This window comes from Martes martes (genome assembly GCF_963455335.1).
Source record: "Martes martes genome assembly, chromosome: 9".
In the NCBI taxonomy this organism is placed as follows: domain Eukaryota; kingdom Metazoa; phylum Chordata; class Mammalia; order Carnivora; family Mustelidae; genus Martes; species Martes martes.
Genome location: NC_137896.1, coordinates 118,725,083 through 118,746,912, shown reverse-complemented (window position 1 = coordinate 118,746,912; position 21,830 = coordinate 118,725,083). Strand labels below are relative to the sequence as shown.

Here is a 21,830-nt window from a genome sequence, read left to right as displayed (position 1 = left end):
GGACTGTGATGTCTGTTCCGAGGAAGACTTTGATGGCTCCTCTCAGAGGGACTGTGATGGCTCTTCTGAGAAAGACTTTGGTGGCTCCTCTCAGAAGGACGGTGATGGCTCTTCTGAAGAAGGCTTGGGTGGCTCCTCTTAGAGGGACTGTGGTGTCTGTTCCGAGGAAGACTTTGATGGCTGCTCTCAGAGGGACTGTGATGGCTCTTTAGAGAAGGACTTCGATGACTCCTCTCAGAGGGACTGTGATGTCTCTTCTGAAGAAGGCTTCGGTGGCTCCTCTTAGAGGGACTGTGATGTCTCTTCCGAGGAATACTTTGATGGCTCCTCTTAGAGGGACTGTGATGTCTCTTCCGAGGAAGACTTTGATGGCTCCTCTCAGAGGGACTGTGATGGCTCTTCTGAAGGAGGCTTTGGTGGCTCCTCTTAGAGGGACTGTGATGTCTCTTCCGAGGAAGACTTTGATGGCTCCTCTCAGAGGGACTGTGATGGCTCTTTAGAGAAGGACTTTGATGGCTCCTCTTAGAGGGACTGTGATGTCTCTTCTGAAGGAGGCTTTGGTGGCTCCTCTTAGAGGGACTGTGATGTCTCTTCCGAGGAAGACTTTGGTGGCTCCTCTCAGAGGGACTGTGATGGCTCTTCTGAGAAAGACTTCGGTGGCTCCTTTCAGAGGGACTGTGATGGCTCTTCTGAAGGTGGCTTCGGGGGCTCCTCTCAGAGGGACTGTGATGACTCTTTAGAGGAGGACTTCGATGGCTCCTCTCAGAGGGACTGCGATGGCTCCTTTCAGAGGAATTACGTGGGGTTCTCTCCCTTAAGAAGCTATATTGGTTTCGCTTCTTGGGTGTGAGTTTCTCTTTAAGGTGACTGTGTGAGGTTCTCTTAAGTGAACCGTGTCGATTTCTCCCTCTGGCTTGAACTCTGGTTCCTCTTTCGGAGCTCTTGGACTCCTGGCTGGAGATTTCACATCTGTAGGAGTTTTTCTTACCTTTGCTGCTATTGTCGTTTTGAACAATAACCACAGGCTGTCCGGCTGACGTGGTTTTGAAAATAGCACTTCTTTGGGAAACTATGGACTTGGGTAGTTGGGTATGTCTAAGTTGGAAAGAGCTACCTCTTTTTGGTTGATGAGCTGATCTGAATTGCTGTATTTCTTCCCATAACATCTTCTGCTTAGTGGTTGTGTCTGTTGGCTTTAGCTTAACCACTGACATCCTATCTCTTTTGATATCTCTTGATGAGGAATAATCTCTGGCTTTTTGTTTTGGATGGTGGTTTTTGCTTGAACGCAAATGGTCTGGCCTTGACCTATCCTCAGGCTTCTGTCCGGGAAAAGCCATAATTCTGCGTGCTGTCTGGAATGCTTGCTTTAGCCCTTGAAAAAGCAGTTGAATGGATTTGGGTTGGGAGGATTTCTTAGATTGTCTTTTTGAAGAGGCAGTAGTTGTCTGAGATGCTCCATTCCTCTTCCCTCTTAACTGGGCTGGTAAATCCCGAGAAGAACTCCGTATTGTGGTTCTACCATTTGTGTAGAACTTTGTGTTTTGTGTTCTGCCTCCCGTAGTGATTCTTTTCTTTGGGTATTTTGAACTACGGGTCTTTTGGGTTCTCCTTTTAGCCCATTTTCTATCCTGATTGCTTTCAGAGTCACTCTGTGGTAGAGAGTGAACTTGAGTAAACTCATAGTGCCCTGGCCCTCCAGTTGTCGTCTTTCCTGCTAGGGCGGGGCTCCTATACCGTCTTTGCCTCACGTGGACTTGTACAGGAGCACGAGACTGGGAAGATACAGACCAGAAATCCATTGTAGAAGTAGGACTCTTGGAAGCTCGAGTATAGACTTTAGCTTTCCTTAGTGATGGTGATCTAGAACTCCTTGGTGTGATGGGTCTGTCTCTTCTGTGATACTTTGGGACTTGGGATCTTTTCCCAGTTTGCAACCTAAAGCCAAGACTCACCTTAATCTCTCCATGGCCTTCGGGAGTGCTTACAAGGTGGAGCTGTGGGTAGATAAGAAGGTAGGGCCCCAAAGTGCCCTGTAATTTATGACAGCAATTAAATCCTACACATCGGCCACACTGTAGGCAGATAGGGTATTTTAAAACGAGATCTGAAGTTAGAGGTGGAGGTACATTGGGGGGTATTTGGCTCCTTAACAGTTTTGCTGCTATTTTTAGCTGCAGATCTTGTAGCAAGTGGAACTGTTCTGACAAGTCAGTCTTGGCCCGGGGAAGGTAACTTGGCTTGAGACAGTGTTGGGACTCAAAAATCCTTGTCTGTGAACTCTGTGAGTTCTCACTCTCTTCCATTGGAACAGAATCTTTCCTAGTGAAAACCATATTGAAGGGAGACTCTAAATTTACTGGGACAGGAGGCTGGCCCTCTGTACATGAAACAGGCATGTGCTGAATGACTTCCTGGGATATATCACTAAGCTTCGAGCTTTTCTTTCTTTTCGCGCTAGCCCCAGAGTATTGCTGTATTATGGAGGACATGGGGCTCCGTGTCCACATCCTTAAGGCTATTCTTTGTTCGTGACCGTGATACGAAGTATGTCTCTGAATGTAGTTTTTGGACACTGAAGTCTGAGAAATAATACTTTGACTCTTCTCTAGCAGACTCTTGGAAAGTTCCATCAGTTCCGCAGGAACCCCAAATAAATTCTGAATAGATTGACAGATACCTGCGGTGGCTCTTTCCGTGAAAGATGTTTGAGAACAAAGGTTCCTTTCCATAGTGGTTCCCAAGACATTCCCTAACACTAGCATATTGGAGAGATATTTTCTGGGTAGTCGCTGTCTCCAGGAGTGATTCTCCCAGACATTCTGTTGTCTGCTCAAGACAGACCAGTTAAGGCCTCTCTGAGTTCCTGATCCTGACTGGAAGGTCCTAGATGGTGATCTCCAGCTTTGCAGTGGATGTTGGGATGGGCGCTGGAGTGAATGCTCTAGCTTCTCCACCTGCTTCTGATCAGTCCTCTTAGATACGACACCCACTCCTGGGATCTCAAAATGTGGGATTTCGACAACGTTAGCTATCTTATCAGAGGGTTGATTGTGAAGGGACAAGGGAAGGGTTGAAGTTTGTATCGTAGTAGGGTCTCTAAAGTATTCTTCAGACTGCAAAATATCTGTCCCAAAGTTTTTTATATCCAAGGCCCTTGACACTTCTGGCATCTCCAAATCACAAAGGCTTCCTAATTCAGATGCTTCGACAGAGCTTGAGATGAGCGAGTTTGAAGAGTTCTGTAGAAATCTAGAGAAATAATTCCCTATTTGGAACTCCTGTCTTGAAATAAAATCCTCAGATTCCCTATTCCGATATCCCTGGACTAGATTCAAATCCTCACGTTCCATGATTTGAGGAGGCCCTATTTTTATCCCCATTCCTTTCACAGCCTGAAGCCCTTGTTCATGAGTGAACACTGTAGATTCCTCCAAAGGAGATGCTGGCTGTGAGAGTGATTCTGAAGATTTCTCTTCGGTATTTGGCCTCAGAGTTAGTTCTACAGGTTCTACCATTTCTTGAAGATGTGGCCTTGGGAAGAAATCCAAGCAATCCATTACTTCAGTAGCTGATCCTAAGGAGACTCCTATTGGTTCCACAATCTGAGGAATTGGTAGTGGTGCTAATTCCTCAGATCTCACAATTTGAAGTGGTGGCCCTGGGATTAACACAGTCTTTACAATGTGAAACCCTGTCAGCTTCATTATATCCAAAATCTGGTGTGTTGGCTCTGTGGTTAATTCCTTTGATTTTACACTTTGCAACCATAGCCCTGAGGTAAACTCAGAAGGTCTCACATCTTGTACTTTTGGAGTCAGTTCAACATAGTCTGCCATTTGAGAGGTTCCCCCTGGTGTTAATGCTACAGACTTTACAACCTGAAGTGGTGGCCCAGGAGTCACTTTCACATACTCAGCAACTTTGGGGGCGCCTACTGAGGTTCTTCCTATTGGTTGAGCAGCTTGAAGCAGTGTCTTTGTAGATCCTGTGACTTGATCTAGCGGCTTTGGACTAATCCTCATAAACTCTGTAATTTGACCCTGTAGTCCTGGAGCTATCTGTGCATATTTCATACTTTGATTCTGTGACTGTGTCAGCCCCATTGGTCCATCCCCTTGCTGCCATGTCTCAGATGGGAGCTCTACAGATTCTGCATGTCCTGGAGCTTGACCTGTTTGCCTTGGGGACAAATCTAAAGATTCCTCCCGTTGAAGCCATTGCTTAGAGGTTGAACCCACAGATTCAGGAACTGGATATTTTAGCCTTGGTGTCATCTCTGAAGATTCTGGGACATGATGTAATGACTTTGTAGTCAGTGCTTCTGATTCTTCCCCTTGCAGTCTTTTCTCGGAGATCACCTCCACAGATTCTAGTGCTTGAGGATAGGGCCTTGGAGCGCTCTCTGCATATCCAGTGGTTTTACTTATTGGCTTTGGGGTCATGCCAAGGAATTCCTTCTCTGTTGGCCTTGCTTTGGGGGTCAACCCCATAGTTTCTGTAGTGTGATGCTTGGGCTCTGGTGTCATCTCTTCAGATCCTGTAACTTCCTGCACTGGCCTTGTATATGATTCCCCCAAGTCCTTAACTTGAGGCCATGACTGAGAGAGCAACTCGAGAGTTTCTGGGATTTTCTTTAAGGTTAATTCTAAGGCTTCAGAGCCTTGATTCCTTAGCACATGAGTCAGGTCAACAGATTCTGGTACTAGAAGATCTAGCCTTAGAGGCACTCCTGAAGATTCCATGGTTTTACTTGTTGACTTTGGGGTCAACCCCACAGATTTTTCTACAGTTTCATTGCCTCGATGGGCCAACCTTTCTGTGGTATGATAAATTGGTACTGAAATCAAATTTACAGATTTGGAGACTTGATGCTTTGGTGTTGGGATCACCAAATTCACAGATTTAGGGACTTGAGGCTTTGGTGTTGGGATCATCTCTGCACCTTCTACAAATTGATGCCCTGGCCTAGGGATTATCTCAGAGGAGCCTGTGATTTGATAGCTCCTCTTTGGAGTTCGTTCCTCAGATTTTGTTCTTTGAAGCAGTGACCCCGGTAGTAACTCTACAGATTTCATATCTTGTTGCAGAGATGCTGAAGACAATTTCACATGTTTTATACTTTGCAACTTTGCTTCTGGAGTAAACTCCAAAGGTTTCTCACCTTGTCGCTGTGATTCTGGGGACAAATTTGAAAATCTAACACTACTCAGCATGGGTCCTCGTATGAACTTCTTAGTTGGCTCTGGTGCCAACTCTATTGATTTCATACCTTGCCATCCTGAAGTCAACTCTTGGCAATTCATACCTTGCTGTTGGGACCCTGGTGTCAACTCTACAGATTGCACATCTTGAAAACATAGTTCCGGTGCAAAGTCCTCAGAACTAACACTTGGTGACCTCAGGCATGGTGGAAGCCCTGAAGAATTCTCACTTTGAGGCTGTAGCTGTAGGTTTGACTTCAAAGATGTCACATCTTGAGAACATGGCTCTGATTCAAACACCACAGATTTCTGCCTGAGGCGAGAAATCAAATCCTTAGAATTCACGTCTTGAGGTTGTGGCCATGGTTTCAACTCCAGAGATTTCACATCTTGAAAACACAACTTCGATGCAAAGACCACAGATCTCTCACTGTGCTGCCTGACGTGTGAGGGCAACTCCCCAGAATTCATACCTTGAGGATGTGGCCCTGGATTTAACTCCACAGATTTCACTTCTGTAAAACATGGCTCTAGTGCAAACATCTCACATTTCAAGTCCTGCGGCTCAGAGCCTGAAGCCAGTTTCACAGAATTTCCACCACAAGACGCTGGCTCTTTGTTCGTCTTCACAGACTTTACATCTTCAAGCAGTGGCTTTGGTAAAAATAACACAGATTTCATACCATTCAGCGAAGCGCCTAAAGTGAACACTGAGTGCACAACTTGTTGCCATGACCCACAGTGATTCTCCAAAAACTGGATTTCTGGAAACTTTGTCCCTGGAATTAACTCAGAAGGTTTTACACCTTGCAGATGTGGTCCAGGGTTGAACAGAATAGCTTTTGTACCTTGATATTCTGACGTAGGATTCAAGTCAGAGGGTTTCATGCCTTGCATCTGTGGGTCTGGATTAAACTTTATGGCATTTATGCATTGACGTTCTGACCCAAAATTCAAATCAGAAGAATTCACACCTTGCAGCTGTGGGCCACAGTTTAATTCTTGTGATGTTATACCTTGAAACTTTGTCCCTGGACTCAATTCATGTTTCACATTTTGTAAATGTTGCACAGGGTCAAACATAAGAGATTTTATACCTAGAACTTCTGACCCCAGATTCAAATCAAAAGATCCCATACCTCGACATTGAACCCCTGAAGTCAGCTCAAAAGATTGTATACCTTGCCAAGGTGGCCCAAGTTCATGCCCCATAGAGTTAGCACATTGTAATTTTGGCTCTGGATCCAACTGCAAAGAATTTACACACTTCATCTGTGGCCCAGGGTTGCATTCCATAGGTGCTACAGCAAGAAACTTTGACCCTGGAATCAATTGGGATTTCAACTCTTGTAAATGTGGTTCAGCGCTGAACACCACAGATGTCTCACTTTGATTCTTGGACCCCGGATTCACCTGAGATCCTGTACCTTGACATTTTGCCCCTGAAGTCAATTCAAAGGACTGCACACCTTGCAAAGGTGGCCCAGGTTTGCACCCCACAGAATTTGCACATTGTACTTTTGGCTCTGGATTCAACTTAGAAGAATTGACACACTTCATCTGTGGCTCAGGGTTGCATTCCATAGGTGCTAGAGCAAGAGACTTTGACCCCGGAATCACTTCAGGTTTCACATCTTGCAAATGTGGATCAAGGTTGAACACCATAGTTGTCTCCCTTGGGATCTCTGAACTCAACTCAGAAGACTTTGTACCTTGAAGTTTTGAAACTGAAGTTAATTCAGAAGGGTTTATACCTCGCAAGGGTGGCTCAGATTTGCATCCAACAGAATTTACACACTGAAGTTTTGGTTTTGAAATACATGCAGAAGAATTCACATCTTGCAAAGGTGGCCCAGGGCAGAACACCTGGGATTTTATACCTCGAGGCTCTGATCCAGAATTCAACTCAGATTGTACACCATTCAGTTGTGGTCTAGTACTGAATGCCCTAACATGTATACACTGAAGCTGTGGGGCTAGATTAAATTCAGAGGATTTCTCACCTTGTAATTTAGGCCGATGCTTCGTTTCCAGAAATTGCTCATATGGAAGCTTCCTGTCTGTGCACAACTCAGGTTTTATCTCTTGTAACTGTGGCCCAGGATTGAACTGGAAAGATGGCATACCTTGAAGCCTTGATCCCTGGCATAACTCAGAGGATTTAACATCTTGCCACTGTTGCTCAGGATTGGATTCCTTAGATTTCACGTCTTGGAGCTTTGTCTCTTTGCACAATTCTGAAGATTGTATATGTTGCAAATGTGGTCCAGGGGTGTATACCACAATTTTCACACTTTGAAGCTCTGGCCCTGGTTTCAACTTAAAAGACTTCTCTTCTTGCCACTGCTTCCTGGCATTGAACTCGGAAGATGTCACATTGCCAATCTTTGATTCCAAGGCTAACTCAGAGGGTTTTGCGACCTGGAACTCTAGGTCATGGTTGACCTCTGTGGTTTCCATTATTTGAAGCTTTACAGACTCAGGAGATTTTGCACCTTGCACCTTTGCCCCAGGGCTGAATTTCAGAGATTTCATGCCTTGAATGTGTGATCCTGGTGTCAACATAGGCAATTTCCTCTTTTGTAACTGTGGGACTGACTCAAACCCCAAAGATTTCACATCTTGCGTCTTTGCACCTAGAGTCAATTCAAGAGGTTTCATGTCTTGCCACGTGGTTCTGGTAAGGAACTCCACAGATTCTCCACTTTGAAGCTTTGTTTTTGGTGTTAACTCAGAAGATGGTATACCTTGTAACTGCAGAACCGGTTTTAACTCAACAGATTTCAGATCTTGGAGCCTGCACTCTAGCATCAGATCAGATTTCTCACCTTGTCTCTGTGGTCTGGGGTTGAACTCCACAGACTTCACACCTTGAAGCTTCCTCATCTGAATTAAATCAGATTTCCCACCTCGTAGCTGTGGACCGTGGTTGAACTCAGAGGGTTTCACTTCTTGAAGTTTTGACCCCGGGATCACTTCAGAAGATCTCATACCTTGCAAGTGTGATCTAGAACCAAACCCTGCCGATTTTTTATCTTGAAGCTTTATGCCCATGATCAACTCAGAACATTTCACATCTTGTAACTGTGGGCCTGCTTTCGTACCTGAAAACTTCCTCTCCAGGGTCAAATCAGAAGATGTCTCACCTTGTAACTTTGGATTAGCTTTCCATTCTGCAGATTTCACACCTTGAAGCTTTTCCCTTGCGATCACTTGTGAAGATTTCACATCCTTCAAGTGTGGTCCAGCCTTGAAATTCATAGATTTTACATCTTGAAGCTTTATACCCATGATCAACCTAGAAGATGTCATGTCTTCCAACTGTGAGCCTGACTTGAAATCCACGGACTTCACTTTTTGAAGCTTTGTCCCCTGTATCAATTCAGAAGATTTCACACCTCTCAGCTGTGGCCCAGGTTTGACATTCACAGATACCACATCTTGACACTTTGTTTCTGAGATTAATTTAGAACATTTCACTCCTTGAAACTGTGGGTCAGGGTTGAACACCAGTTGCACATTTTGAAGCTTTGATCCAGGGGTCCGGTCAGAAGATTTCACGACTTGCACGCGGGGACTGGGACAGCTTTCTTTATGTTTTACATTTTGAAGCTTTGTCTTTGAGGTCCTTTCAGAGGAATTCACATGTTGTAACAATGGCCCAAGGTTGAAATCTGTACATTTGGTACCTTGAATCTTTGTTCCTGGGATCAGTGTGGAACATGTTATACCTTTCGACTGTGAACTTGGATTTGACTCAGTAAATGTCTTATCTTGGGACTTTATCTCAGGTGACAACTTAGAAGGTTTTAGATCATGCCACTGTGACCCAGAGTTGAAATTCTCAGATTTCACACCTTGAAGCTTTGTCTGAAGAGTCAATTCAGATGACTTCAGGCTTGTCAAGTGTAGTGGGGAGTTCAATTCTCTAGTTGTCTTGCTTTGTAGTTGTGACCCTTGGCTTAATACCCCAGATTTCACACCAGGAAGCTGTGGATCTTCCATAAGCACCAGAGACTTCACACCTTGAAGCTGTGCTCCTGGGGACGACTGTAAGGGTTTCACTTCTTGAAGCTTTGCTTTTGCAGTCAATTGAGTAGATTTCCTATCATGCCTGCAAAGCCTAGATTTCAGTGGCATAAGTTTTGTATCACAGAGCTTTGACCTTGAAGTCAGCTCACATGATTTCACACTCCTCACCTGTAGACAAGGATTCAAATCACAGTCTTGAAGCTTATGTTCCTGGAGTGATGCCGAAGATTGTGTATCTTGGAGCTTTGGCCTTGGAGTTAATGCAGATGACTTTCTATCTCTTAACTGTATGAAAGGTTTCAACCCTAGAGCCTTGACACCTTGAGACTGTAACCCTAGAGACTTCACACCTTGGAAATCAGGTCCTGGTATCCACTGGATACACCTCACTCTTTCCAGCTGTGGCTCTTTTTTGAACTCAGTAGTTTCTACATCTTGAAGCTGTGGCTCTGAGGTTGATGCCAAAACCTTCCCTTTTTGCAGCTGTGTTCCTGGGAGCACCCCGGGGGTTTTCATGTTCTGCAACTGCGGCCCAAGGTTGAACTCTGTATATGTCGCACCTTGGGTTTTTGACCCTAGAGTCAATTCAGATGACTTCGCATCTCTCAACTGTGTCGAAGATTTCAACCCTACAGATCTGACACCTTGAGACTGTGACCCGAGATTTGACTGTACAGATTTCACAGCTTGGAACGTAGGTCCTGGTATCCACTGAATGCATCTCATACTTTGAAGCAGTGGCTCTTGTTTTAACGGAACGGTTTTTACACAAAGCTGTGGCTCCGAAGCTAACTCTGAGCCTTTAATTTGGTGCAGTGGCGCCCCTGGGGTCAACTGAGGAGACTTTATGCTTTGCACCTGCGGTTCAGGTGGCTCAGGTTTGAATTCTGTAGGTTTTAAACCTTGAATATGTGATTCTGGAGTCAAGTCTGATTTCATACTTTCAAACTGTAACTCAAAATTGAGGTCTGCTAATTTTTTACCTTTACATTTTAGCTCTGGAATTAGCTCCAAAGACAGCCCATCGTCCGACTTAGCCACTCCCTTCAACGGCTCTGAATTCACACGTTGCTGCTTTGGTGAGATTACAGATAGCGTGCCATCCTGTTCTGGCCCAGAAGTTAAATTCATGAGCGCCGTCTCTTGAAACTGTTGCCTTGGGCCTAAATCCACAGTTTTTCCTCCGGGAAACTTTGATCTTCTCGCCACTTTCACAGATTTTACTTCCTGCTTGTTTAGCCTTGGGGTCAACTTTACAGCTTTTACACGTTGCGGCTCTGAATCTGGAGTTTCCTCTACAGACTGTAAACTTTGATGCTTTAAACACGGGGTACTGTCAACAAATTTACTCTCTTGGGTTTGTGGCTCTAAAGTCAGTTCCTTGGGTTTCACACCTTGCAGTTCAGACCCGTGGAGCAATGGCCCTGGTGCAAAAGGCACAGCTTTCTCACCTTCCGTCTTGGGCTCAAATTTCAATTCCACAGTTTGCACATCTTGCAGTTGTGTTCTTTGGACCAACTCCACAGCTTTGGAGTCTTGAATTCTTGCATGCAGAATCAAGTCAGAAGTTGTACCTTGAAGCTTGGTATCTTTGGTGCTTTTCACAGGTTTGACATATTCTATCCATGGCACTGTGGTGATCTCCATAGATTTCTCACCTTCCAGCTGTGGACTAGGGGTTAGCAAAGTAGATTTTGTACCTTTTAGACCCTGTCCTGTAGTTAAGACCACAGATTTCACATCTTTCAGCTCTGAGGTCAACAGCTCAGATTGTACACCTTGAAGTTTTGAGTCTGGGGTCAGCTCCATTGCTTTCATACCCCCCACACCTGGCCCTTGGATCAATTCAGAAGACTTTATACTTTGGAACTGTGTTCTTCTAGTCAACTCAGAATAGTTTACTCTTGGCAACTGTGACTCGGGAGTCAACCCCATAGATCTTTCATCTGGTTTCTCTGGCTGGGAGACAATTCTATAAGAAATGTTACGTGGAAGTAGAGATGTAGTGGTCATTACTGCAGATTCTGTGACTTGATGCAGTGGCTTTTGGCTCGTTTCCTTAGATGCTGTTCTTTGGCCCAGTGATCTAGGGACTGTCCCTACATGTTCCATTATTTGATGATGTGACTGTTTTGACTCAGTCAGATTTCTGATCATGGGGTCAGAAGCCAACCCCATAGTTTCCATCATTTGATGGCTTTGCCTTGGACTCCTCTCTGAAGATTCTAAGATCTGATGCCATGGGGTCAAACTTGGAGATTCCATGACTTGATGAGGTAGTCCTGGGGTTAATGCTGTAGTTTTTGTGCCTTGAACATACGGTTGTGGAGTCACCTCCACAGAGTCTTGCACTTGAATGCATGACCCAGGAGTCAACTCCAGAGGTTTCCTGACTTGAGATACTGGCCCTGAGGTCAAATCCTGCGTTTCCGCAACTTGTGATTGTGGCGTTATGATCATTCCCATGGATGACCCCAGTGCTACTGGAGTTACCTTTAAAGAATGTATGGATTGATGTGATGGCATTGGAATCATCCCTACTGATTCTGTGACTTTAAGTGGTGGCTTTGGAGGTAAACCCACAGATCCTACCACTCCAGGTGGACCGATAGGTGGAGGAGAGCTAGAAGATGTCAAACCAACTGGTTGAGCTGCTCCTGGGGCCAAAGTTGCAATTTCAGACTGTGAATCTCCAGATTCTATAACGTGTGGCGGTGCTGGTGGAATCATTCCCACGAAATCCATAGCTTGTAATACTGCCACTGGAGTAACTTTCGTGTAATCAGTAACTTGATGCAATGGACTGGAGATCATTTCCAATGATCTTGTATTTGGACATATTGGCCCTGGAGGAATCTTCAGTGGTCCTGTGATTTGACTTTGTGGCTTTGAGGTTATATCCACTGATTCAGTAACTTCAGGATGTGGCCCGAAAGTCATTTCCACAGTTTCCAGAACTGTATATTGTGCCTTTGGACGCATCTTTCCTGATGGTATGACTTTATGGTCCAACGATGTGGTTATTTCCCCTGATTTCATGGCTTGAGATGGTGTTCTTGGGGTTATTCCCACGGGTTTTATGATATGTAGATGTGATTCATTAATCATCCCCATAGAATCCATGACTTGAAGCAATGCTGCAGGAGTTACCGTCACATTATCTGTGACTTGGTTCGGTGGTCTGGAGGTCATCTTTGATTCCATAACTTGATGCTGAGCACTTGATGTTACCTCCACTGCTTTAGTTACTTGATATGATGGTTTAGTGCTTACACTCACTTTTTTTGTGGTTTCCATTGGTTTCCCAACTTTGTCTGGTGGCTGTGGGAACAAACCCACAGATTCTATCACTTCTGAATGTGATTCTGGGATCATCCCCATTGAATCCATGACTTGAAGTAATGCTAAAGGAGTCACCTTTATGCTATCTGTAACTTGACATGGTAGCCTTGGGGTCAATTCCACATTAGTCATGTGGGACTTATGCTGCTGAAGACCCGTGACCCTCTGTTCTATATTAAGTTCTAGAACATGTTTTGGCTCCTTCTGCAGTCCAGTGGTTTTCTCTGGAATTATGTCAGCTCCTAAACTTTTGGGAAGCGGAGTGCCCAGTGATGTAATTAAGGGCCTGCATTTAAGGATTTGCGGGCCATCCCCATGTTGTGACTGCTTACCTGGGATAAATGACTGTGAAATTTTTGTTTCTGTTCTATTTAATCCAGATTCCACTCCAATATTCACATGGAGCTGAAATGATGGACAGTTTGGGAATTTATTGTAGAGACTTTGTTCAGTGCTTTGATGAATGGGCACAGATACCTGGATTTGAGGTTTCTCTGGCTCGGGAACTCCTCCTTGTGCCTCAATTAAGTAATTCAGCATTGCCCACGATTCCCTCACAGGCAGAGGCACTGTCTGTTCCCTCAAAGTATAAACCTTCCAAGCCATATGTCCCTCTAACTCCCCCCTAGCCAAAGGAGAGAGCCGGATTGGAGCCCACCCCGAGAATCGTGGTCTTGCCTTGGTGAAAATCACATCTGGCCCATGATCCAATGGCAAAGGACTCTTGCTCTCTCCCCCATTCTTTGTTTTTTCTTGTTGGCAGAGATCTGGGGATTCAAAAACAGAGTTGATAAAAGAGTTTTGGGATCTTAAGGGTGAAAGAGCTGCCAAATTCTGGAAAAGTTTTGATTTCCCAAACCCTTGGTTCCTGAACATGGAAGACTGGTTTTTGGGTAAACTAGGTAAACCATGGCTCCGGAGTTGCCAGGTTGTTCCTTCAGAAAAGACGGGAAGGTGGGACAGGCTGGAGTTGTTGCATAATGATCCGGAGGAGCTGCTGTCATTAGTAGAATGTTTTGCCTTCTTACAGCCACAACAGGGTAGAACCGGCTCCTGAGCCACAAGCACAGAGGAGGTAGAGGAAGAAATCGTATCCTGTGATTCAGGCAAACTCAGTTCCAGAAGACTTGATCTAAGAAATAAAGAAAAGTTTCCATTTGCTTTGAGGCAGGAAAAAGTACGACAAGGGAAAGGTAGCGGCTATTTCAAATGTGAAATATTTTGGCCTGAGGGAGAACAATAACAACAAAAGAGATTCTTTTCCCCAATATCCATTACTTATGTAAGGAATTCCTCTACGAGGAGGAGAGGAAGGTATGGGTCTCCATTCCAATCAGAAATGATCCATGGACTAAACCTTTGGACCCAGAATTTATCCCCGCTGCCAAAACGAAGTAAATAAGCGACCAACTAACAATCTCTCTTTTCCCTCTCTTTTTCCCTCCCTCTTTCCCTCTCTACTACCTCCCTTCTTCGGTCTCTTGCTCCCTCCCTCTTAAAAGTTCTACCACCTTTGGGGCATCTGGCTAGGTCGGTTGGTAGAGCATGCAATTCTTGATCTCAAGCATTCGACCCCCACATTGCGGGTAGAGTTTACTTAAGACAAAAACAAAAACTTCCACCACCCAACCTCCTCCCAGAAACGACCTTCCCTGACCTTGCACATTCCAGATGTTGGAAGATCTGTTGAAGACTTCTGTCCATTGACCAGAGTGCATACTCCTGGGCCCATCCCATAGGGAGACCTGAAAAGCTGGACACAAGAGTAGGTTAATGTCACTGAAGTGATATTAAAGTACTAGTAAGGAAACCAGTAAGAATAGTGACTTAACTTAGAAAAGGAACAGCTGTCATTGTGAGGGAAGTAAAACAGTACTAGGTACCTTTCTCCTAACTCCTACAGAGTTTATCAGTAGAGTAAGCTGAAGAGAGGAGGAATAGATAGTGAAGGTCAACTCTACTCACTGTGTCGGATTAGCTTCAGAGCAGCTCATCCTAAGATTTTCTTCCCCCTGGGAAGCTGGGAGCAGAGGTAAAGAAGCTTTTAGCACCTGAATTGTTGATAGCACCTCTACCTTGTTCCACCCCCTTGTTTTACAGATAAGAAAACGAAGGTGAAATCATGCCTAGGATCATTAAGTTAATGAGTGGTAGAGCTCAGACTTAACCCAGGGCTCAAGTTTTTATATTTTGAACTCTACTATGCTGCCTTCACCATGTAGTAGATTAAGCTGTTGGAAAGAGCAGGAACAATCATGCGAGTAGGGAGTTGGAGTAGGGGAACCAAAGTTCATAACACATATTTTTTCCCCCCAAAGGAGTCTATCCAGTGCCTATGACAGGGGAAAAAGTTATTGGAACTTCCTGCACCAAACATTAATCTCACCAGATTTCTTTCCTGATACTTTGAGTTCTGCACAAAAGGAAAATTAGGCAAGAAAGCATGGGGAAAGGAAGCATAGGAAGAATTATCAATCTGTTTCTATCTCTTTGGAAGTTGCTAAAAAGAATCTAGCATCTTTGGAGATGCTAGAAAGAATAAGCACATTTCTTTCATTTACATAATCTCTTTCAAATTCCCTCCCTCAACCTGTTATTGAAGTCTGGAGTCTTAAAGCAGACCCACAGTTGATTTGTCATCAGCCTTGAGCTGAAGAATAAAGGATAGGATCTTTCTGACCTGTGAGTTTCTGGATCTTCTTCGGTGTATGCTGCTTTGAAGTCTAGAGAGGCACAAAGAGAAAAAAATAAAATCAGAAAATGTTCTAGGTTAGAGAATCAAGAGCACATTTCCTCCTACAGACACAAATATTGATACAGTTGGTGTCCATAACCACAGCACAAGTGGCACCCCATTCATGTATTCATAGATCATTTAATGAATGCTTACTAGGTTCTAGGCATTAGGTTGGGTGCTAGGACTACAAAGATAAATAGGACCCCTGTAGTCTGGGAATTCACATTAATGGGGAAAACAGATGTCTAAACAGCTAAGTTATAATACAGTGTGGTAAATATATAACCCATAAATAATATGTAAATAAATAGATAACAGAAACATCTAAATATAGTAATAAATAAATTATTAAAATTTATAGATATATTAATAAATAAATATATAACAGAAATATAAGTGTTAGAGAATAAAAGGACAGTGATTAACTGCCTGGGAGAGATGGGAAAAATTACTCAAGAAGTGGCCATTTGTACTGGCATCTGAAGAATCAGCAGAAAGTTTTTAGGTGAAAAAAGAGCATTCCAGGCAAGTCCAAAGCAACATCACCCAGAAGATTATAAAGTCACAAGTGTCAGGTGCACATTTGCTAAGACAAAAGCGGAAAACATAAGGTGGAAGCCAGATTTTACCAAATGATGGAATTTTTATTTTATCCTTTAGGTCAGAATTTCCCGATCAGTAACGTAAACTCCTGAGTTTTTTGCAAGCATGTTCCAAGTCACTTGAAAGGCAGAAATTACATTTGTTACCATTTCAAATAAAACAATTTTGAATCATGATATCAGTCTTGGAGAGTGTATTATAAGAGCCTACATAATATTATTCATAGTATTGCCAAATGTTTTAGCTAAACAATGTTGAATAAAAGTGTTAAAAGCAAAAATTCTCCCAAGAATGGTGGTTCAACCTAAGAAAGTAAATCAATGTGATACACCACATTAATAACACAAAGGGGAAAAAAACTGGACAATTATCTCAACTGGTGGAGAAAAAGGATTGCCAAAATCCAACACCTATTCATGATTTAATAAAAAAATAAAAACACTCAACAAACTAGGGATGGAAGGGAATTTCCTCAATATAGTAAGGGGTATTAATGAAAAACCCATAGCTAATATCATTCTCAACAGTGGAAGCCTGAGAGCTTTTCTTTTAAGGTAGTGAACAGACAAGGATGCTCCATTTCACTACTTTGCTTTAACATTGTGCTAGAAACTCCAACCAGAGCAATTATGTAAGAAAAGTAAAAGCTGGGGCGCCTGGGTGGCTCAGTGGTTAAAGCCTCTGCCTTCCACTCAGGTCATGATCCCGGGGTCCTGGGATCGAGCCCCGCATTGGGCTCTCTGCTCAGCAGGGAGCCTGCTTCCTCCTCTCTCTCTCTGCCTGCCAAATAAATAAACAAAATCTTAAAAAAGGAAGAACGAAAGAAAGAGAAAAAGAAAGAAAGAAGGCAAACCAAGCCTCCTTTCTAAAAAAAAAAAAAAAAAAGAAAGAAAGAAAGAAAAAGAAAAGCCATCCTTTCCTTTGGAAAGGAAAAGTTAAACAATCTCTATTCATAGACGACATAACCTTATTTACAGAAAATCATAAAGAATACACACACACACACAAAACCCAATTAGAACTAATAAATGAATTTATTATCAGTAGAGTTTACAGATATGCAGTATCAGAGTTACAGAATGTAACAGAGTTACAGAATGCAGTATCAACACCCAAAAATCAGTTGTATTTTTTTTTAAGTTGGCTCCATACTGGGCCCAATGGAGAGCTTGACCTCGTGACCCTCAGCTCAAGATAAAGATCAATATCAAGACCTAAGCTGAGATCAAGAGTTGGATGCTTAGGGGTACCTAGGTGGTTCAGTCGTCAAGCGTCTGCCTTCTGCTTGGGTCATGATCCCAGGGTCCTGGGATCAAGCCCCACATCTGGCTCCCTGCTCAGCTGGAAACCTGCTTCTCCCTCTCCCACTCCCCCTGCTTATGTTCTCTCTCTCACTGTATCTCTCTCTCTGTCAAATAAATAAATAAAATATTTTTAAAAATAAATAATAATTTAATTTTTTAGAAAATGATTGAAAATAGAAACCCTGCCTAAGATTCCAGCCTGCCTCAAGAAGTTGGGATTTATCAGCCTCCACAAATATATTAATATCAGCCAATTTTTCAATCTCCCCCCACCCGTGTGTGTGTGGGGTGTGTGTGTGTGTGTGTGTGTGTGTGTGTGTGTGTGGTGTTATAATAAAAACACATCTGGTGTTTGTCCCAGACTCCTGACACAGAGCTTCAAAAACACTGGGAATTTCCTGAGTGATAGGAATGCCTTGGTTATGCTAATGAGGTAGAAAAGAATCCTTACTTCTCCCTTTACTTTAGGAGGCTGAATTAACCTTGATTCTAGAATCTGATCCAGACATTATTAGAAAGGAAAACTCAAGGGGCGCCTGGGTGGCTCGGTGGGTTGAGCCTCTGCCTTCAGCTCAGGTCATGATCTCAGAATCCTGGGATCGAGCCCCGCATCGGGCTCTCTGCTCGGCGGGGAGCCTGCTCCCTCCTCCCTCTCCCTGCCTCTCTGCCTACTTGTGATCTCTGCCTGTCAAATAAATAAATAAAATCTTAAAAAAAAAAAGAAAGGAAAACTCACAGGTCAGTCTCTTTCATGGAAACAGACGCAAAATTCCTAAACTTAATATCGGCAAACATCATCCAACAATGTCTAAAAAGGATCATGAACAGTATCACAAACATGTTATATTTGTTTCAGGAATTCACAGTTGGTTTAATATTTTAAATATTCATTGTAGGGGCGCCTGGGTGGCTCAGTGGGTTAAAGCCTCTGCCTTCGGCTCAGGTCATAATCTCAGGGTCCTGGGATTGAGCCCCGCATTGGGCTCTCTGCTCAGCAGGGAGTCTGCCTCCCCCTCCTTCTTTGCCTGCCTCTCTGCCTACTTGTGATCTATCAAATAAATAAAATAAAATCTTATAAAAAATTTCATTGTAATTCAGCACTTTAATAGAATAAACAAGAAAAATCGTATGAACATCTAAATAGAGGCAGAAAAAGTGCTTGATAAAATTCAACACCCATTCATGCTAAAATTCTTAGCAAACCAGAAGTAAAAGGGAGCTTTCTTCATCTGCTAAACAGTATTTACAAAAACCACACAGCAAACATTACGCATAAATGGTGAATTAAAGAAAACCTTCCTCTACATAAAAAAAGAAGATAAAAATCCCCACGATCTACTGGACACAGTCCTGGGAATCCTACTCCATGCAATAAAGCAAGGAAAAGAAATAGAAGTCATAGCATTAGAAAGGAAGAAATAAAATTATCATATGCAGACAATGTGACTGTGTAGGGAATCACAATATGCTTTTGGAAAAGCATCTACCGATATATTTTCAGGATTGATAAGCAAATTTAGCAAGATTTTTAGATAAAAGGTCAATATAGAAAAACCTTTTTTTTTTAAAAGTCCATTTTATTTTGAGGTATTTATTATTATTTTTTAAAGATTTTATTTATGGGTGCCTGGGTGGCTCAGTGGGTTAAGCCTCTGCCTTCGGCTCAGGTCATGATCTCAGGATCCTGGGATGGAGGCCGCATGGGGCTCTCTGCTCGGCAGGGAGTCTGCTTCACTCTCTCTCTCTCTCTCTCTCTGCCTGCCTCTCTGCCTACTTGTGATTTCTGTCGGTCAAATAAATGAATAAAAAAAATCTTTAAAGATTTTATTTATTTATTTGAGATAGAGACAGTGAGAGAGAGCATGAGAGGGGAGAGGATCAGAGGGAGAAGCAGACTCCCTGTGGAGCTGGGAGCCTGATGCAGGACTCAATCCCAGAACTCCAGGATCATGACCTGAGCCAAACGCAGTTGCTTAACCTACTGAGCCTCCCAGGCACCCTATTTTGAAGTGTTGACATAATTAGAAAATGACATTCTTTTTAAGATTTTATTTTTAAATCATCTCTACACCCAGTGTGGGGCTCAAACTTACTATCCCAAGATCAAGAGTCACATGCTCTACTGACTGAGCCAGGGAGGTGCCCCTAGAAAATGACATTTAAAAGACCAGACGTTGGGGCACCTGGGTAGCTCAGTGGGTTAAAGCCTCTGCCTTCGGCTCAGGTCATGATCCCAGGGTCCTGGGATCGAGCCCCGCACCTGGCTCTCTGCTCAGCAGGAAGCCTGCTTCCCCCTCTATCTCTGCCTGCCTCTTTGCCTGCTTGTGATCTCTGTCTGTCAAATAAATAAATAAAATCTTAAAAAAAAAAAAAAAAAGACCTTCGACATCTTTTTTTTTTTTTTTTTAAGATTTACTTATTTATTTGAGAGAGAGAGAGAGAGAGCGCGTGGAGCAGCGGGAGGGGAGGGAGAAAGGAGGAAGGGAGAGAGCCAGACTCCCTGCTGAGCACAAGGCATGACGCAGGGCTTGATCTCACAATCCTGAGATTATGACCTGAGCCTAAATCAAGAGTCACAGACCAACTGAGCCACCCAGGTGCCCCTTGACATCTTTCCATTGCATATACAATTATACACACACACACACACACACACACACACACACACACACAAACACATATATATATATGAAATATATACGAACTCTTCAGCCTGGCATTGAAAGCCCTCTACAATGTCACCTCTGTCAATTTTCCAGATTTTTCTCTCACTGACCTCCCTATACTTCTACATTCCACCCACATAGGTGTCCTCTCTTCAAACATACCCAACATTCTTCAGTTTCCCCTGCTTTTCCCCAATCCATCCCTTCCAACTGGAAAGTCTTCCCTACTTTCTTCCATCCAGCCTATCCATCTTCAAAGCCCTTCCCTTCTTCTGAAGCACAATTCAAACCTGAGCGCCCCCAGAGGCATTTTCTAGATCCCCCTGCTTCAAAAGACTGCCTCCAACCTCTTCAGCAGTGTTTATACTTCTGTTAACTCTTATCATTTTCTCTTTCATTATGTATAAATCCCTCTGTCTCCCCAGGCTCGCCTAGAGCTCCTAGAGGGTGGGGTTGGGGTTTTGTTTTTCCTCAACGTCCAGTACGCCACCATATATAATAGGAGCTCAAGGTTTGTTGAAGTAAACTGAAAGGAACAGGATTGAGGATGATTTACACTTACAGGAAGACATCCATAGGCACTTATCTCAACTCCCCTCTTCCCCCACCCTGTTCCTCCCCTGGCCCAAGATGTAGGAGTTTCCAGTGCTTCAGAGGCAGGGACCGGGAGCAGTGGATTTCCAGGGAAGGTGGCATCACATACCTCTGAGGCTCTCTTGGCTGCCACCTGCTCCCTGCTCTGTCTCCCAGAGAAGAGCAGCCAAAGCCCCCAAACGAGGAAACCAAATAGTAGTAGGAGGCTGACACATGACGGAGGCGGTATGGCCAGCCCCCAAATCGCTGCCATTTCTCAACCCCATGCCCCTCTCAGCCCAACAATATAACCCCTCAAGGTTGTGACTCCACAGGACATCACAATGGTCATTGCAAGGTAAACCTGACAGGGCCCAGCCAATGTGGGAGCCGCTTGGGTCTCTTCTCTGAGATGTGTGTCCATCGGAGGCCCCTTCCTGCAGCTGCCCATGGGCTCTGCCTTGGCAGCAAATGCTCAGGGAAGACCTCCCTTACCATTCTACTAGGATTGGGTTGGACAAGTTGGCATAGAGCATATGGAGGCAAGATTTCAAAGGAGCAGCCCCTCCAAAGGGCTGGGCTTGTCCTATAAGCATCTTCTCTGGAACCATTCACTCCCTAGAGGTCCAGGTCTGCTGTCATATGTTCCCAATCACGCATTAGAATACTGAGGCCAGTCCATTTAGGAAAGCTAGGCTATCTTCAGTACAGATACTCTCAGGAAATGTGATTATATATGGTTTCCTAACTCCAAAGTTTGACACCTTTCTTAGTTGCTATAGCATTGAAACAGAGAAGAGATGTCACTTAGGGAAATTAAATGATCTTAAAGGATCACTCAACTCCAAAATCCATAGTCTCATTTTCTAGAAGATGTATTATGTCATTACACCCAGAGTTAACTGGATTCTCTATGGTGAACTCACTGTAAACAAATTTGACAAAGAAATAACTTATGCTACAGTAAAGATGAATAAAACTGGCCAGGGTTTTTTTTTTTTTCTTGTAGGAATGTTAATTTGGAAGATCAATTTAATTAAATAACTATGGAATAGCAGGCACTGTTTTTGAAAAAGACAATGATGGTATCTCACCTTACAGAAGGTTCAACCCACTGGGGCCCAGTGGGTTGAAAATAATAAAGTAATATTCTCAGTAAGCCCATCATCAAGGAAGTGGTTAAAAAACACATGATATGCCCACATTATGAAAGACTTTGCAGTCACTATGAAGATTATAAAGAATGATACTTGATAGGCTGAGCACACCTTACGTGGCAGGTTACTGGTATATGCCAGCCTGGAGTTCCAAGGTTAGGGGTGGAGGTAGAGTTTTGGTTCTTAGAACACGTGTGTACAATTTGACAAAC

At 43.6% G+C, this 21,830-nt stretch overlaps 3 protein-coding genes across 3 annotated transcripts; all 3 read right to left on the bottom strand.

Annotated features, from left to right (window-relative positions):
• Nucleotides 1-186: 186 nt before the first annotated feature.
• Nucleotides 187-3,992, bottom strand: LOC308349161 (spermatogenesis-associated protein 31H1-like; the record flags this gene model as incomplete). Its single annotated transcript, XM_080813682.1, has 2 exons — nt 734-3,992; nt 187-206 (listed from the first exon to the last, which is right to left on the bottom strand). The coding sequence occupies exons 1-2, from the start codon at nt 3,837-3,839 to the stop codon at nt 187-189; spliced, it is 3,126 nt and encodes a 1,041-aa protein (XP_080669808.1). The 5' UTR covers nt 3,840-3,992.
• Nucleotides 3,993-4,144: 152 nt separating this feature from the next.
• Nucleotides 4,145-6,852, bottom strand: LOC308349160 (uncharacterized protein; the record flags this gene model as incomplete). Its single annotated transcript, XM_080813681.1, has 2 exons — nt 4,842-6,852; nt 4,145-4,174 (listed from the first exon to the last, which is right to left on the bottom strand). The coding sequence occupies exons 1-2, from the start codon at nt 6,786-6,788 to the stop codon at nt 4,145-4,147; spliced, it is 1,977 nt and encodes a 658-aa protein (XP_080669807.1). The 5' UTR covers nt 6,789-6,852.
• A 48-nt stretch (nt 6,853-6,900) lies between these two features.
• On the bottom strand, nt 6,901-18,193 carry LOC308349159 (uncharacterized protein; the record flags this gene model as incomplete). The annotated part of the gene is made up of 4 exons (XM_080813680.1): nt 15,259-18,193; nt 14,544-14,598; nt 7,003-14,331; nt 6,901-6,916 (listed from the first exon to the last, which is right to left on the bottom strand). The coding sequence occupies exons 3-4, from the start codon at nt 13,452-13,454 to the stop codon at nt 6,901-6,903; spliced, it is 6,468 nt and encodes a 2,155-aa protein (XP_080669806.1). The 5' UTR covers nt 13,455-14,331; nt 14,544-14,598; nt 15,259-18,193.
• Nucleotides 18,194-21,830: the final 3,637 nt, after the last annotated feature.